Raw genomic sequence first — 18635 nt, 5'->3', positions numbered from 1 at the left:
CTACTTTAAAGAGTCCTCTCCTGCTGTTGTTCAGGTGTATATCAGTATGTAGTGTCTCTACTTTAAAGAGTCATCTCCTGCTGATGTTCAGGCTTATATCAGTATGTAGTGTCTCTACTTTAAAGAGTCCTCTCCTGCTGATGTTCAGGTGTATATCAGTATGTAGTATCTCTACTTTAAAGAGTCCTCTCCTGCTGATGTTCAGGCTTATATCAGTATGTAGTGTCTCTACTTAAAGAGTCCTCTCCTGCTGATGTTCAGTTGTATATCAGTATGTAGTGTCTCTACTTTAAAGAGTCCTCTCCTTGCTGATGTTCAGGTGTATATCAGTATGTAGTGTCTCTACTTTAAAGAGTCCTCTCCTGCTGATGTTCAGGTGTATATCAGTATGTAGTGTTTCTACTTTAAAGAGTCCTCTCCTGCTGATGTTCAGGTATATATCAGTATGTAGTGTCTCTACTTTAAAGAGTCCTCTCCTGCTGATGTTCAGGTGTATATCAGTATGTAGTGTTTCTACTTTAAAGAGTCCTCTCCTGCTGATGTTCAGGTGTATATCAGTATGTAGTGTTTCTACTTTAAAGAGTCCTCTCCTGCTGATGATCAGGTGTATATCAGTCTCTACTTAACAAAATAACCGAAACATGTAAGAAAATTGAGTCATTATATTCCCAAATCATGTCCCAGAAATGTGAGGTAATTTTTTTTTAAATTCCAAAGAATGTTGGCAGAAGTATCAAATAATGTTTTTGAAAATCCATGAACGAAAAATTTGGGAAAAATATGAAACATTTCCGAAAAACATTCTAAAGATATTTTTTGGGGAATTTAGAAGATGCCCAAAATATTATATAAATGGGGCGAAGCCTGCGAGCTAGTTCAGGCAGTCAACTCGAGCACCTATGCTGCATTCACACATAACGCCCCTTGCCACTCTACAACCAACCAAACAGAGTCTCCTTAATATGCCGCTCTATTTAACCTGGAGATCTCTCTCTATGCTTTGCTTGTTGCTGCAATTGCTGCCCCACCACCACCCCAGCTTCCACCCCAGCTTCCACCCCAGCTTCCACCCCAGCTTCCACCCCAGCTTCCACCCCAGCATCCACCCCACCACCACCCCAGCTTCCACCCCACCACCACCCCAGCTTCCACCCCAGCTTCCACCCCAGCTTCCACCCCAGCATCCACCCCACCACCACCCCAGCATCCACCCCAGCATCCACCCCAGCTTCCACCCCAGCTTCCACCCCAGCTTCCACCCCAGCTTCCACCCCAGCTTCCACCCCAGCTTCCACCCCAGCTTCCACCCAGCTTCCACCCCAGCTTCCACCCCAGCTTCCACCCCAGCTTCCACTCCACCACCACCCCAGCTTCCATCCCAGCTTCCACCCCAGCTTCCACCCCAGCATCCACCCCACCACCACCCCAGCTTCCACCCCAGCTTCCACCCCAGCTTCCACCCCAGCTTCCACCCAGCTTCCACCCCAGCTTCCACCCCCAGCTTCCACCTCAGCTTCCACCCCCAGTTTCCACCCCAGCTTCCACCCAGCTTCCACCCCAGCTTCCACCCCAGCTTCCACCCCAGCTTCCCCCCCAGCTTCACCCCAGCATCCACCCCCACACCACCACCCAGCTTCCACCCCACCACCACCCCCCAGCTTCCACCCCAGCTTCCACCCCAGCTTCCACCCCAGCATCCACCCCAGCTTCCACCCCACCACCACCCCAGCTTCCACCCCAGCTTCCACCCCAGCATCCACCCCAGCTTCCACCCCAGCTTCCACCCCAGCTTCCACCCCAGCTTCCACCCCAGCTTCCACCCCAGCTTCCCACCTCAGCTTCCACCCCAGCTTCCACCCCAGCTTCCACCCAGCTTCCACCCCAGCTTCCACCCCAGCTTCCACTCCACCACCACCCCAGCTTCCATCCCAGCTTCCACCCCAGCTTCCACCCCAGCATCCACCCCCACCACCACCCCAGCTTCCACCCCAGCTTCCACCCCAGCTTCCACCCAGCTTCCACCCCAGCTTCCACCCCGCTTCACCTCAGCTTCCACCCAGCTTACCACCCCAGCTTCCACCCCAGCTTCCACCCAGCTTCCACCCAGCTTCCCACCCCAGCTTCCACCCAGCTTCCACCCCAGCTTCCACCTCAGCTTCCACCCCAGCTTCCACCCCAGCTTCCACCCAGCTTCCACCCCAGCTTCCACCCCAGCTCCACCCCAGCTTCCACTCCACCACCACCCCAGCTTCCATCCCAGCTTCCACCCCAGCTTCCACCCCAGCTTCCACCCCAGCTTCCACCCCAGCTTCCACCCCCAGCTTCCACCCAGCTTCCACCCCAGCATCCACTCCAGCTTCCCACCCCAGTTTCCACCCAGCTTCCACCCCAGCTTCCACCCCAGCTTCCACCCAGCTTCCACCCCAGCTCCACCCAGCTTCCACCCCAGCTTCCACCTGTAGGCTCGGGGGTTATTTAATCATCACTCATCGTGCTATGTATATCTGTGGAGCGATGAGGCCCGAGCCCAGAAGCCAAACTCAACTATATGCTGCTTCTAATAAACATGTTAAAGGAACACGTGAGTTATCTGACTGAAATGTTTTTAAAGATATGATTTTAAAGAATGTGCAAAAAAGTGTTGATAAATGCGCATTTCCTTGAATATTTTCTAGAAATGTTGTAAGATAAATGCCGATATTTATATGAAAGAAATATGAAAAAACTGCTGAACATTTTTGATTAATATATTTGAACAATAAGTTAAAACAATTCAAAAATATGTGATAAATGTCGCTTGTTTTCTTCTGAAGAAAGTCCGAAAAATCACAGAAAAAGATTTGTTTTAAATGTAATTTCTTAAAAATACTAATTTAATAAAAATCCTTTCGTTGTTTATTTAAGAGACATTTAACTTAAAATGTGCATAAAACACAACAATGTTTTGTTTCTTCTGTGGGAAAAAGCTCAGTCGATCTGTAATAACTGTTTAAAAATAAATTAAGTATATTACAGATAAAAGCTGGAGAGCTTTGCAGGTTGTAGTATTGAGTATACATGTTCCTGTTATTAGCTTGCATAACCTTTTAGCTTTCTCAAGATGTAATTTATATGAAGCATTTCAAGAAATGACAAGAAGCAGAAACACCGAAACAGATCCATGACATCACATTTAGACGTTTTAACGTTTTTAGGATGAGGTTTGGTTTGAGCTGCTCTGCATGTCTCTCTGATGTGAACTCATTCATATTCTGCCAACACGAGCAGCCTGCAAAACACACACACACACACACACACACACACACACACACACACACACACACACACACACACACACACACACACAGGGATGTTCAGCTTGACTCCAGTAACATGAAGATTAAAGCCAATTCAGTCGCAAAGACTCAACATTCATTAAGTAGCACTTTTGCCATTTTAATGTTGGCAACAAATGTTCAAAATAAATTTGTAAAACAAAAAAACATTCATATTTCTTCCAAAAATACATTTAAAAATTCAAAATGAAATAAACTTTTAAGTACTGAAAAATATCCAAATAATATTAATGAAATAAAAAAGGTTTTAAGGAATGTCTCAAATATCCAAACATATGTCAAAAAATGAAACTATATGAAAATGTAATGTACATCTTTTTAAAAATATTTTTTAAGACGTTTAAAAAATCAAACAAAATATGTAAGGAAATAAAGGGAAATGGTACATTTCCAAAACATCTGAGAGTTTAAATGAAAATGAACAAATGAATAACTTAAAGGTCTCCTATTCTGCAAAATCTTCTTCTCCATGTCTCTTCTACATCAACATGTCCCCTCTTCTTCATGTCTCTTCTACATCAACATGTGTCCCCTCTTCTTCATGTCTCTTCTACATCAACATGTGTCCCCTCTTCTCCATGTCTCTTCGACATCAACATGTGTCCCCTCTTCTTCATGTCTCTTCTACATCAACATGTGTCCTCTCTTCTTCATGTCTCTTCTACATCAACATGTGTCTCCTCTTCTTCATGTCTCTTCTACATCAACATGTGTCCCCTCTTCTTCATGTCTCTTCTACATCAACATGTGTCCTCTCTTCTTCACGTCTCTTCTACATCAACATGTGTCCCCTCTTCTTCATGTATCTTCTACATCAACATGTGTCCCCTCTTCTTCATGTCACTTCTACATCAACATGTGTCCCCTCTTCTTCATGTCTCTTCTTCATCAACATGTGTCCCCTCTTCTTCATGTCTCTTCTACATCAACATGTGTCCCCTCTTCTTCATGTCTCCTCTACATCAACATGTGTCCCCTCTTCTTCATGGTCTCTTCTACATCAACATGTGTCCCCCTCTTCTTCATGTCTCTTCTACATCAACATGTGTCCCCTCTTCTTCATGTCTCCTCTACATCAACATGTGTCCCCTCTTCTTCATGTCTCTTCTACATCAACATGTGTCCCCCCTCTTCCATGTCTCTTCTACATCAACATGTGTCCCCTCTTCTTCATGTCTCTTCTACATCAACATGTGTCCCCTCTTCTTCATGTCTCTTCTACATCAACATGTGTCCCCTCTTCTTCATGTCTCTTCTACATCAACATGTGTCCCCTCTTCTTCATGTCTCTTCTACATCAACATGTGTCCCCTCTTCTTCATGTCTCTTCTACATCAACATGTGTCCCCTCTTCTTCATGTCTCTTCTACATCAACATGTGTCCCCTCTTCTCCATGTCTCTTCGACATCAACATGTGTCCCCTCTTCTTCATGTCTCTTCTATATCAACATGTGTCCCCTCTTCTTCATGTCTCTTCTACATCAACATGTGTCCTCTCTTCTTCAAGTCTCTTCTACATCAACATGTGTCCCCTCTTCTTCATGTATCTTCTACATCAACATGTGTCCCCTCTTCTTCATGTCTCTTCTACATCAACATGTGTCCCCTCTTCTTCATGTCTCTTCTTCATCAACATGTGTCCCCTCTTCTTCATGTCTCTTCTACATCAACATGTGTCCCCTCTTCTTCATGTCTCTTCTACATCAACATGTGTCCCCTCTTCTTCATGTCTCCTCTACATCAACATGTGTCCCCTCTTCTTCATGTCTCTTCTACATCAACATGTGTCCCCTCTTCTTCATGTATCTTCTACATCAACATGTGTCCCCTCTTCTTCATGTATCTTCTACATCAACATGTGTCCACTCTTCTTCATGTCTCTTCTACATCAACATGTGTCCCCTCTTCTTCATGTCTCTTCTACATCAACATGTGTCCCCTCTTCTCCATGTCTCTTCTACATCAACATGTGTCCCCTCTTCTTCATGTCTCTTCTATATCAACATGTGTCCCCTCTTCTTCATGTCTCTTCTACATCAACATGTGTCCCCTCTTCTTCATGTATCTTCTACATCAACATGTGTCCCCTCTTCTTCATGTCTCTTCTACATCAACATGTGTCCCCTCTTCTTCACGTCTCTTCTACATCAACATGTGTCCCCTCTTCTCCATATCTCTTCTACATCAACATGTGTCCCCTCTTCTTCATGTCTCTTCTACATCAACATGTGTCCCCTCTTCTTCACGTCTCTTCTTCATCAGCATGTGTCCCCTCTTCTTCACGTCTCTTCTACATCAACATGTGTCCCCTCTTCTTCACGTCTCTTCTTCATCAACATGTGTCCCCTCTTCTTCATGTCTCTTCTATATCAACATGTGTCCCCTCTTCTTCATGTATCTTCTACATCAACATGTGTCCCCTCTTCTTCATGTCTCTTCTATATCAACATGTGTCCCCACTTCTTCATGTATCTTCTACATCAACATGTGTCCCCTCTTCTTCATGTCTCTTCTACATCAACATGTGTCCCCTCTTCTTCACGTCTCTTCTTCATCAGCATGTGTCCCCTCTTCTTCATGTCTCTTCTACATCAACATGTGTCCCCTCTTCTTCACGTCTCTTCTTCATCAACATGTGTCCCCTCTTCTTCACGTCTCTTCTTCATCAACATGTGTCCCCTCTTCTTCATGTCTCTTCTACATCAACATGTGTCCCCTCTTCTTCATGTCTCTTCTACATCAACATGTGTCCCCTCTTCTCCATGTCTCTTCTACATCAACATGTGTCCCCTCTTCTTCATGTATCTTCTACATCAACATGTGTCCCCTCTTCTTCATGTATCTTCTACATCAACATGTGTCCCCTCTTCTTCATGTATCTTCTACATCAACATGTGTCCCCTCTTCTTCATGTATCTTCTACATCAACATGTGTCCCCTCTTCTTCATGTCTCTTCTACATCAACATGTGTCCTCTCTTCTTCATGTCTCTTCTACATCAACATGTGTCCCCTCTTCTTCATGTATCTTCTACATCAACATGTGTCCCCTCTTCTTCATGTATCTTCTACATCAACATGTGTCCTCTCTTCTTCATGTCTCTTCTACATCAACATGTGTCCCCTCTTCCTCATGTCTCTTCTACATCAACATGTGTCCCCTCTTCTTCATGTATCTTCTACATCAACATGTGTCCCCTCTTCTTCATGTATCTTCTACATCAACATGTGTCCTCTCTTCTTCATGTCTCTTCTACATCAACATGTGTCCCCTCTTCCTCATGTCTCTTCTACATCAACATGTGTCTCCTCTTCTTCATGTCTCTTCTACATCAACATGTGTCCCCTCTTCTTCATGTCTCTTCTACATCAACATGTGTCCACTCTTCTTCATGTCTCTTCTTCATCAACATGTGTCCCCTCTTCTTCATGTCTCTTCTACATCAACATGTGTCCCCTCTTCTTATGTCTCTTCTACATCAACATGTGTCCACTCTTCTTCATGTCTCTTCTTCATCAACATGTTGTCCCCCTCTCTTCATGTCTCTTCTACATCAACATGTGTCCCCTCTTCTTCACGTCTCTTCTACATCAACATGTGTCCCCTCTATCATCTCTATACCATACCGTCGCTTCCTCTCTTCTAATAACATGTCTCTTCTACCTCAACATGTGTCCCTCTTCTTCACGTCTCTTCTACATCAACATGTGTCCCCCTCTTCTTCACGTCTCTTCTACATCAACATGTGTCCCCTCTTCTTCATGTCTATCTTTCTTACATCACCATGTGTCCCCTCTTCTTCATGTCTCTTCTACATCCAACATGTGTCCCCTCTTCTTCATGTCTCTTCTTACATCAACATGTGTCCCCTCTTCTTTCATGTCTCCTTCTACATCAACATGTGTCCCCTATTCTTCATGTCTCTTCTACATCAACATGTGTCCCCTCTTCTCCATGTCTCTTCTCCATCAACATGTGTCCCCTCTTTCTTCCATGTCTCTTCTACATCAACATGTGTCCCCTCTTCTTCATGTCTCTTCTACATCAACATGTGTCCCCTCTTCTTCATGTCTCTTCTACATCAACATGTGTCCCCTCTTCTTCATGTCTCTTCTACATCAACATGTGTCCCCTCTTCTTCATGTCTCTTCTACATCAACATGTTGTCCCCTCTTCTTCATGTCTCTTCTACATCAACATGTGTCCCCTCTTCTTCATGGTCTCTTCTACATCAACATGTGTCCCCTCTTCTTCATGTCTCTTCTACATCAACATGTGTCCCCCTCTTCTTCACGTCTCTTCTACATCAACATGTGTCCCCTCTTCTTCATGTCTCTTCTACATCAACATGTGTCCCCTCTTCTTCATGTCTCTTCTACATCAACATGTGTCCCCTCTTTCTTCATGTCTCTTCTACATCACCATGTGTCCCCTCTTCTTCATGTCTCTTCTACATCAACATGTGTCCCCTCTTCTTCATGTCTCTTCTACATCAACATGTGTCCCCTCTTCTTCATGTTCTTCTATATCAACAGTGTCCCCTCTTCTTCTGTCTCTTCTACATCAACATGTGTCCCCTCTTCTTCATGTCTCTTCTATATCAACATGTGTCCCCTCTTCTTCATGTCTCTTCTACATCAAACATGTGTCCCCCTCTTCTTCATTGTCTCTTCTACCATCAACATGTGTCCCCTCTTCTTCATGTCTCTCTACATCAACATGCTGTCCCCCTCTTCTTCATGTCTCTTCTACATCAACATGTGTCCCTCTTCTTCATGTCTCTTCTACATCAACATGTGTCCCCTCTTCTTCATGTACCAACATTCCAGATATTAGATTCAGTCTCTTTCTACAACAGTGTCCCCTCTTCTTCATGTCTCTTCTACATCAACATGTGTCCCCTCTTCTTCATGTCTCTTCTACATCAACATGTGTCCCCTTTGTGGAAAGAGACTCTGAAAGTTTCAGGAACAAAGATTCTCTCTCTTTTTGATCCATTTCTATAAAAACCTGTCTGAAAATGAGCTGATCAGATTTTGGCCACTTTATGATGTCATAACGATGTGTTGTCTTGTGTAACCATTAGCCAATCAGCAACCAAAGTAACCCCCCCCCCCCCTTATCACCTGAATCTCCTCCTAGAGCACCAAAAGGCGCTTTCACACCAAGTACTTTGCCGTACTTAGTTCATGAGAACTCTTTAGTTCTGATGAACTAAGTACAGATCACGTTCACACCGGAATAAGTCCCTGAGGGAGGATTAGGCAAATGAAGCCGCTGACGTCACTTCTTCTTCTTCTGCTTTGGGTTTACTGGCAGGCCGTAAACAGCTTCACGGCCTATACTGCCACCCGGAGTCCCTGGCCGGAAGTCCCCGGAGTTGGCTTCAGTAGAAGCTGCTGGGACTCCCAGCAGCTTCTACTGAAGCCTTCCGAGTAAATCGCCAGAACGCCGTCACCTCAGCCGCCCAGCCAATCAGACATAGGAACCTTTTTCTCCCACAGAATACCTGCTCTCTAGCAGGGACGGGGGAGAAAAATAATTAATTTTAGTTCCGGCTCTTTTTGGTGTGAACGCGACATTTCGGAACTATATCGGAACTAAAGGGGGAAAAGTACGCGTGAACGCGGCTATTGAGTTCTTTGTACCCAAATGTCTCTCATAGGTGCGTGGGGAGGGGCTACTTATTTTCATCTAAAGTAACAGACAGAGAATCAGCACTTTGGAAACAGGGCTGAAACAGAGGGGATTATGGGTAATGCTGCAATGATCTGTTTGGTGTTTCAGCCAATCAGAGACAGGCTCTGGATATATCTGAGACCTGGGATGTATTGACGAAAGAGAGGATGATAGGAGACCTTTAAACAAATAATAATTAAAATGTTTTAAAAAAGTCAAATACATGTGAGAAATATCACAAAACACTAAATGACAGAAATGTTATTTTATCCCACAGAGGAATTATCAGAAGAATAATCCTCTTTTCCTGTCAGCGTACATTTTAGAGATATTTCCACTTAAAATCTGCATGAAAAATAAATGAAAAAAACCATAAAAACTAAAATATTTAAATAAATCTCACAGAAACATCTGATCCTCCTCCAGGTTTCTGACAACGACATTAAAAACATGAGATTAATGAACAACTGTTTCCTGTCGGCATCAAATTAACGGCTCAAATATCATCCATCAATATATTAATAAAAAGCAGAAGAAGACGTCACACACACGCCTACACACACACAAACACACACGCCTACACACACACACACACACACACACACACACACACACACACACACACACACACACACACACACACACACACACACACACCGTGTTTTAAGGTTTGTCTCCCCCATTGACTCACCTCGTTCCTTTATCTCCCATCCTGACGAGCCGACAGAGAGGGAGGCCGTTTCCGTGGAAACTGAGGGAGGATCTCTCCCTCCTCCCCCCCGACAGGAAGTCGTCAGACTCTCAGGAGGAGGTTTCCCTCCCCCTCCTCTCGCTCTATTTCACCTCCCTCTCTCTCCTCTCCCTCATTCTTTCGACTTCCTCCCTCTTCTCTACATATTACCCCCGTTCCTTCCTCTATCCTTAAAATCCCTCTGTTCACAATTCAGCCTTTTCTCAAAATTCTGACTTTTTTCTCAAAATCTAAATTTACTGACTTTTGTTTAAAAGGTTTTTGTAAAATTTAGACTTTTTCTCAAATAATTCTGACTTTTACATTTGATTTTTTTTAATGTTTCACTTTTTCAGAAAAATATAGACTATTTTTCTGAAAATCCGGACTTTAAAAATTCTGACTATTTCTGTGAATCTAAAAAGCAGTAATTAAATGAGTTAAACTGTCGTTGGGTTTATCTTTGAGGTACTTTCTATGTCCTGCTCCTGTTCACTTGTACTCCTAGTTTAGCTTCTTCAGTGGCTCGGAGCAGCAGCTGTTGGCTCCATAACGAGCTCGTCAATAAACTCCTTAATGTGTGAAAACGCCCGGAGCTCCATCATCGCTGTCACATCAAATCTTTAAATATTTATGACAAGATATTTAAATGTATTAATAAATAAAAATAGGTATGAATATGAGACGGGCTGAAGGTGGGAAAGCATTTTATTAGAAAGCATTTATTAGAAATTATTACAGAATGTAAACATTATAAATATATCAGACAGTCTTCACTCAGTATTAATATTTCATAAGTTCAGAGACAAACTCCATCATTTATCCTCAAAATATCAGAAAAACAGTTTTTAAGGAAATCATATTCAGTATTGATAAAAAGGTCAATCTGGGCCGACAGCTAGCTATCTTACATTACATGTCACTTGTTAGACGCTTTTATCCAAAGCGACTTACATAATTTGGGGTGAAGTGTCTCAGGGACACAACGACATGTTGACTGCGGTGGGGTTCGAACCTGTGCTCCCCTGATCCCAACACCAATGCGCTAGTCCACTACGCCACACACCTCCTGTATCTAACGTTAAATAGAGGTAAACGGACCTTTCATGTCTCTAGATCAGTGCTTCTCAAAGTGTGGTCCACGGACCACTGGTGGTCCGTGAGCGCCCCCTAGTGGTCCGTGAGTATATTGGTAAAATTTCACATTTGAAATAAATAAGTTTTCCGCACTCTCGCGGGAATATCTCCGCAATGGAGCGAGCTTAAGTTTCACTTCCAATTGCATGATATAGCCCAGATAAACACCTTCATCACACATGTGGCCACTTGTTTGTACCATATTCAGGCGATTTGTAAAAAACGATGTGTTTTTGGATATTTGTGGAGTTAGGTGGTCCGCGAGTGTTTTTTTATTGGTTAAGTGGTCCTTGGTATGAAAAAGTTTGAGAAACACTGCTCTAGATGAACAAATATTTACAAATATTATTTTTCTGTTTGTTGTTTACCCTCTGGCAGTGAGAGTTATTATAGAAACTGAACATTTGCTTTTTGTAAAACTAAATCTTCCTAAATAAAACTTATCTTCAAACCCAGTCTCACAAAAAACGTGTAATAGCTACGTTGGTCCACAGGGCAACACGTAGTATATTCACAAATAACCCTCTCAGGACGTGACAGGGATACAATATTTTGTAAAAAAAAAACACATGGAGCTCAAATAATCTTCGTAATATCTATCAAACTAAAGATTCTACACATCCACTGGATGTAGACTATAAAAGTACAATATACTGTAAACTTCTCGCTAAATGTAATCAAAAAGCATTTTAACGCCAAACTCTCCGACAATTTAGGATTTTCCACTAAAATTAAATCGGGTGTCCGCCATGTTTTTTTTTCTCAGTGGGAAAGTTTGCGATCACGTGACACGGACCATTAGAAATTAATTGGACAAAAATATAGAGAGGGTTATTTGTAAATATACTACGTTTTGCACTGTGGACAAACGTAGCTATTACATGTTTTTTTGTGAGACTGGGCTCTATCTTATAAGACGCTGCTAGCGCTAAGCCGGAAGAGCTAACAGTATCCGAACAGGAGTGAAAGATTGGGGGTGAATCCCAGCTGTTATCAGTGGCGGACTGGCCATCGGGACGAATCCCGATGGGCTGCCGGTACTGAAGTGGGTCGGTCGGACGGAGAGATGTGGGCCGGTTGGATAAGTCACTAGAACCCCCCGTCGACAATTTACTAGCTGTATTTACTTGCGGTACCGAAGTGGGCCGGTCGAGAGTCCCGGCTGATTCTTAGTCCCAGTCCGCCCCTGTCTGTTATTACTGTTGTTACAAAAGCATGAATGAACCCCTATCTGCTTACATCCCACAATACACAGCTTTATCTGTGTTGTTTGTGCCGGCAGTTTGTCTCTGAGCTCAGGACAGTTTGTCTCTGAGCTCAGGACAGTTTGTCTCTGAGCTCAGGACAGCTTGTCTCTGAGCTCAGGACAGTTTGTCTCTGAGCTCAGGACAGTTTGTCTCTGAGCTCAGGACAGTTTGTCTCTGAGCTCAGGACAGTTTGTCTCTGAGCTCAGGACAGCTTGTCTCTGAGCTCAGGACAGTTTGTCTCTGAGCTCAGGACAGTTTGTCTCTGAGCTCAGGACAGTTTTGTCTCTGAGCTCAGGACAGCTTTGTCTCTGAGCTCAGGACAGTTTGTCTCTGAGCTCAGGACAGCTTGTCTCTGAGCTCAGGACAGTTTGTCTCTGAGCTCAGGACAGTTTGTCTCTGAGCTCAGGACAGTTTGTCTCTGAGCTCAGGACAGCTTGTCTCTGAGCTCAGGACAGTTTGTCTCTGAGCTCAGGACAGCTTGTCTCTGAGCTCAGGACAGTTGTCTCTGAGCTCAGGACAGTTTGTCTCTGAGCTCAGGACAGCTTTGTCTCTGAGCTCAGGACAGTTTGTCTCTGAGCTCAGGACAGCTTGTCTCTGAGCTCAGGACAGTTTGTCTCTGAGCTCAGGACAGTTTGTCTCTGAGCTTTTTTCCCTAATTCATAACAAATGAAAGTTCCCTTTTAAAATCCCTGAAGCTGAACATTAACGAGCAAACACAAACAAATATTCCCAGAATAAATAACATGAAAAAAGAAATATATTTTATAATGAACCAAAACAATATTCCCTCAAACAAATAAATAAATAAAATGTTCTTTATATGTTACCCTGCTTTACATCTTTATATTCTTTATCTGAGATCCGTTTACAATTTTTGAACAGTATTTTCAATTTCTCAATAAAGCAATTCGGTCACCAGCTGTTGTGTCATCCTCTTTGATAAACACGTTAAAAAATATATTAATTATATTAATACTTTACGGTCTGTAGAGTCACTGAAACCGTGTAATTTACTTCAAGAACATAGTGACATCACTACGGAACACTCGCGCTCCTATTGGCTAGCGCTCCAACACATTGTGGATGATAGGCTAAGGGGGCAGGACATCACAATCGGTTGACCACAACAGAGCAGGCCAGCTAACCAATCAGAGAAGACTGGGCTCTGGTTTCAGACAGAGGGTGAAAAGAGGTTCTGCAGCACAGGCAGTATGAGAAAAATAGAGAGCACTGAAATTATTTTATTTTAAATATTTTCTTTAGCTGTTTGTTTCTACGTCATTTAGCAGCGTCGGTATTTCATTTCAAACCCGGTAAAACTTCTTGTAGTATCCCCTTTAAAAAAAACATTTTACCTTTATTGTTGTTGTTTGTATTAATGCTCAGTTATTTCACAAAATGCAACAAAAGCAGGAAGTTCCACATCCCGTTATCCAATCAACACACAGCTTAAAGGTCCCCTATTATACTCTTTTCCATCAATATATCAGGTCTCAGATATATCCAGAGCCTGTCTCTGATTGGCTGAAACACCAAACAGATCATTGCAGCATTACCCATAATCCCCTCTGTTTCAGCCCTGTTTCCAAAGTGCTGATTCTCTGTCTGTTACTTTAGATGAAAATAAGGAGCCCCTCCCCACGCCCCTCTGAGAGACATTTGGTTACAAATAACTCAATGGTGCTCTAGGAGGAGATTCAGGTGATAAGGGGGGGGGAGGGTACACATGTTGATGTAGAAGAGACATGAAGAAGAGGATTTTGCATAATAGGTGACCTTTAGAAAAAAAAGACAGATTATTTTCCTCGTTAAGGTGCGTTGTTTTGCGATGACCTTTTTTATCAGACGTCCCTCCAGAGGACGGCCCGACGACTTAGGTCCACGCTGACGACGTATTCGCCCGACGGAGACCAGGAGACAGCGCTGATGGACGAACTTCAAAGAGAAGACGGGTTATTAAAGTTTTCTGAACTCTGTACGGTTAAATAAAGAAAAACGTCGTAATTCTTTCAATATCTCCTGGAGTTCCTCAGGGAAGCGTCTTGGGGCCTCTGACTATTTTTATTTAACCGTTTAAGGACCAAATGGAACTTTTATAAAAATCCTCAGAACGTGTTAGATTTTTGTCTTGTTACCTGTGTTTGTCGGGGAGGCGGGTCTCCAGGTTGCCGGTGGAAACGTTCCAGATGTAAACTGCACCGTCAGCTGATCCAGCGGCGAGGAAGCAGCCGTCTGGACTGAAGACAGGAAGAGACGTTAAGTCACCTTTAATCACGATAGGTATTTTTATTCCAATGAAACGCCCCAAAGGTGATGTTAGCTAGCCTTGCGTCAACTTTCTAAGTGCACAGAGCTACTTTAGCTAACGTTGTGTGGCGAATTCAATCGTGAGGAAGCCCGGCGCTGCTATATGTGGTCTATACTGAAACTAAATCTATCAGCCTGTTGTTGTTAGCGTATGCATTAGCTTTGTAGCTCACATTCTACAATTTGTCCAAGTTCGCACACAGCTGGGAGACCAGGGGACACTAAAGAGTGACGCACACAGCTGGGAGACCAGGGGACACTAAAGAGTGACGCACACAGCTGGGAGACCAGGGGACACTAAAGAGTGACTCTTTAGTGTCCCCTGTTCTCCAGCTGTGTGCGTCACTCTTTAGTGTCCCCTGGTCTCCGTTGTGTTTTCAGCTTCTTCAGCGTTTTGTATCGGGCATGTCTCCTCAAGCTGCTGAATGTTCTCTAAACGCTGCATGTGCTGAAGATGTTTCTTCATGTGGATGTATTTGGGTTTTTATATCTGCATCCTTTCTGAAGCTGCATCGTGTTTCTACTAATGCAAATGTTCTGGGTCATTGTAGCGTGTTTGCACCTGTTGGCCACCGTACTTATGGCATAACAAGATACATATCAGGTCATTTTAAAACGTTAAAATGGGGTATAGACGATCACATTTTTAAAAGACACGCATTTGATTTTTTCCAGGAAATGTGCAGGGAGGTTTGTGTCCTGAGAGATTCATTCTTCATCTCCTGGATCCAACAGAGTTTACCAGCTGGGAACCCTCAACTGTGTGTGTGTGTGTGTGTGTGTGTGTGTGTGTGTGTGTGTGTGTGTGTGTGTGTGTGTGTGTGTGTGTGTGTGTGTGTGTGTGTGCGTGCGTGTGTGTGTGCGTGTGTGTGTGTGTGTGTGTGTGTGTGCAGACAGCACATCCTGGTCCAGCCGTTGTCAAGGAAACTGCAGAAAATGAGCCCCGCAGAAAATGAGCCCTGCAGGTCCCCCCCCCCCCTATATTTCTGTAGTAATGTTTTGTTTCAGAGGCACAAGCATGGAATCAGATAATAATAATAATAATAATATGCTTTTTATTTTGTGTTTTTATGGCAATAATGCACATTTAATAGACGGTCATTTTAAAGTAAGTATTTGATGAAGGTAAGTTATAATGATGTTATGATGTGTTCAAGTGCAACCTTGTAAAATGCAGATTTTGGTGATAAACCAGATTTTTAAAGGAGATGTTTTGGTTGGTTTGCACGGCTGCATAAAGACAGGAATATAAGTGGAATATTAATTCTTCATGTCAACATCTCAGTGGGAATGTGTTATTTCCCGACGGCCCCTGAACTCACCTGATGACAGCCTTCGTGCTGTCGCTGCCACATTTAAACCCGTCGGCTCTAAAAGAGAGAGAGAAAAACACTGAGAAACCGTGTCATCACAAACAAACACAAAGTTACGCACTCAAACGGCGGTACCTGAAGCAGACGCGCTCGTAGCTCCGCCCCCTCAGGTCGATCAGCTGGAGGCAGTCGTCACGGCAACAGCTGAGCAGATGGCAATGGTCGGGGCTGATGTCCAGAGACGTGACTTTCCCATGGGCGGGAAGTTCCTGAATGCATCGCACCGCCCTGCAAGTGAGAATCAGAATACCTTCATTAACTTGTTCATTCAAAAGGAGTTTAATGTAATAAAGTTTAGTTTTTAATAAATGTTAATTAATTTGTTATGTTTTTTAAGACTTGTTTATTATTATTTTTGTACTGAGAGTTTGTTAATGAAGATGGTTTATGATTTAAATTGTATTATATATTTTTTATTATTAATTAAGCTCGTTGTTTTCCTGACTATTTAGGATTTTTCGCTTTTTTACCTTTATGGTTTTTTTATCAGGGTCTCTTAATTTGTACTCAATATAAATTATTGAAGTGCTGTAAATAATAATGCAAATAATAAGATATAATATATAAAAATACAAATATATATATTTACCAACATTGACAAGTTAAATAAAAAAAGGAGATTATAATTAGTTTTAAATCTGACCAATGAGGTTCAGGGAGGTTTTACAGTGGAGTGTGATTGGAAGACAGAGCTGTCAATCATCAGCTGAAGGAGGAGAGGGGGAGGAGGAGGAGGGGGAGGGGGAGGGTCCTGGGCTGTTGCTAGGTAACAGAGGAAGACGGGGAGTAACTGTGACGACACCCGGAGGACGAATGAAAGGAGTGGGGTACTTCCTGTTAGAGCGAGACTGATATATCGTCTCCAGCTTTACATTCCAGAGAAACAGTTTTTAAGCTTTTAAAATGAAGTGTTATTAAGTTATAACAGTTCTTCAGGAGAGAAACGAACTATCTGTGATTACTTCATCCAAAAAACGTGTATTAGAGGTTTGACGTTGATGTCTGTAGCTGTGAGGAGCTGCTGCTGTACGAGAGCATGTTTTTATAACGACTCTCACGGTCTAACCAGAGCGTTAGAAAAATCACAACATTCTCACTTAAAATTCTGACTTTTTCTCAAAATCTTTACTTTATTTCTCAAAATCACAATATTTACATTTTTTCCTGAGAATCTCAAAATGTGACGTTTTTTTACCCTAAAATGTTTCCTTTTTGCGTACAATTAAATAATTATCATAATTGCGTTTTTTCTCAAACCTCTGAATTATGTATTTTTCTTTAGAAATGTTTCAGACATTTTCCTAAAATTCTAACTTTATTCTCAAAATCACAGCATTTTTACTATTTTCTAATTTCTCTTGATTTCTTTCTGAAAATTCAAGTTTCTCGAATTTAAAAAAAAAATCCGAAAATTCTAAAAAAAATTCTTCAGATCATAACATTTTGACTCCCAAAAAAATGACGAACTTTCTCAATTTCTTGGCATTCTGACTTTTTCTTAAAATGATGACTTTTTTCTTAAAATCACAACATTTTTACTTTACATAAAAAATTAAAGAGTTATTAAAAATGTCCTCATATCAGGTTTTACTGTCCTGCAGTCACTAACAGAGGATGCTGTAAACCATCCCATCACCTCAGCTGAAGATGATCAGGTTTAACATTAGCGTTTAAACAGGAAGTGGGGAAAGGGGCGGGGCTTCATGAGGTGAATGACGTCACCTGGTGTCCCAAACTCTGATCTTGCTATCGTAGTGTCCGCTGATGATGCAATACCCAGTGCAGATGAGGTCGCTGCAATACGATGGCACCTCTACTACCTGCACACCTGCGCACGCACACACACACACACACACACACACACACACCACACACACACACACACACACACACACACACACACACACACACACACACACACACACCACAAAAAACATTGACAAATTAAATAAAAATCATATTTTTTCATATTTAGTTTATTGCCAAATATCCCGAATTGTTGTCGGAATATGTATTATTTTGTGTGTGTGTGTGTGTGTGTGTGTGTGTGTGTGTGTGCATGTGTGTGTGTGTGCATGTGCGTGTGTGTCTCACAGCAGGCTCTCTGAAGGTCCCACAGTCGGACCGTTCTGTCGGCGCTGCCCGTCACGACCTGCAGATTCAAACCGAAACGAGCTGCTGTCACCCTCCTGCTGTGACCCGTCAGAGTCACCTGAGAGACAGACAGGTGAGAGAGGTGAGACAAGTTAGAGAGGTGAGACGGGTGAGAGAGGTGAGACAGGTGAGAGAGGTGAGACAGGTTAGAGAGGTGAGACAGGTTAGAGAGGTGAGACAGGTTAGAGAGGTGAGACAGGTGAGAGAGGTGAGACAGTTAGAGAGGTGAGACGGGTGAGAGAGGTGAGACAGGTGAGAGAGGTGAGACACAGACAGGTGAGAGAGGTGAGACACAGACAGGTGAGAGAGGTGAGACAGACAGGTGAGAGAGGTGAGAGAGGTGAGAATGGTGAGACGGGTGAGAGGTGAGACAGGTGAGAGAGGTGAGACGGGTGAGAGAGGTGAGACAGGTGAGAGAGGTGAGACAGGTTAGAGAGGTGAGACAGGTGAGAGAGGTGAGAGAGGTGAGACGGGTGAGAGAGGTGAGACAGGTTAGAGAGGTGAGACAGGTGAGACAGGTGAGACAGGTGAGAGAGGTGAGACAAGTTAGAGAGGTGAGACAGGGTTAGAGAGGTGAGACGGGTTAGAGAGGTGAGACGGGTTAGAGAGGTGAGACAGGTTAGAGAGGTGAGACAGGTTAGAGAGGTGAGACAGGGTGAGACAGGTGTAGGG

General features: G+C 43.2%; 2 protein-coding genes across 4 annotated transcripts in view; both read right to left on the bottom strand.

The window, feature by feature from the left end:
• The window catches only part of arrb1 (arrestin, beta 1), a 41144-nt gene extending 31196 nt beyond the window's left edge, over positions 1 to 9948 (bottom strand). The window contains exons 1-2 of one of the 3 annotated variants that reach the window (XM_034198802.1): positions 9707 to 9948; positions 9419 to 9445 (exon numbers count right to left, since the gene is read on the bottom strand). In XM_034198802.1, coding sequence (XP_034054693.1) covers positions 9419 to 9445; positions 9707 to 9726 — 47 coding nt within the window. In that variant the 5' untranslated portion in view covers positions 9727 to 9948. The other 2 variants (XM_034198804.1, XM_034198803.1) reach the window with 2 other exon arrangements.
• A 487-nt stretch (positions 9949 to 10435) lies between these two features.
• Positions 10436 to 18021, bottom strand: LOC117534573 (autophagy-related protein 16-2-like; the record flags this gene model as incomplete). The annotated part of the gene is given in 6 exon segments (XM_034198805.1): positions 10436 to 14064; positions 14265 to 14366; positions 15759 to 15806; positions 15885 to 16037; positions 17532 to 17637; positions 17904 to 18021. Coding segments are annotated over 6 exon segments (621 nt in total), but the record flags the coding sequence as incomplete, so codon positions are not given.
• Between the last annotated feature and the right edge of the window lie 614 nt (positions 18022 to 18635).

Source organism: Gymnodraco acuticeps, unplaced genomic scaffold (genome assembly GCF_902827175.1).
Source record: "Gymnodraco acuticeps unplaced genomic scaffold, fGymAcu1.1, whole genome shotgun sequence".
NCBI classification, from domain to species: domain Eukaryota; kingdom Metazoa; phylum Chordata; class Actinopteri; order Perciformes; family Bathydraconidae; genus Gymnodraco; species Gymnodraco acuticeps.
Note: the sequence above shows the minus strand (reverse complement) of the source record. Positions and strands in the feature narration are given on the sequence as shown.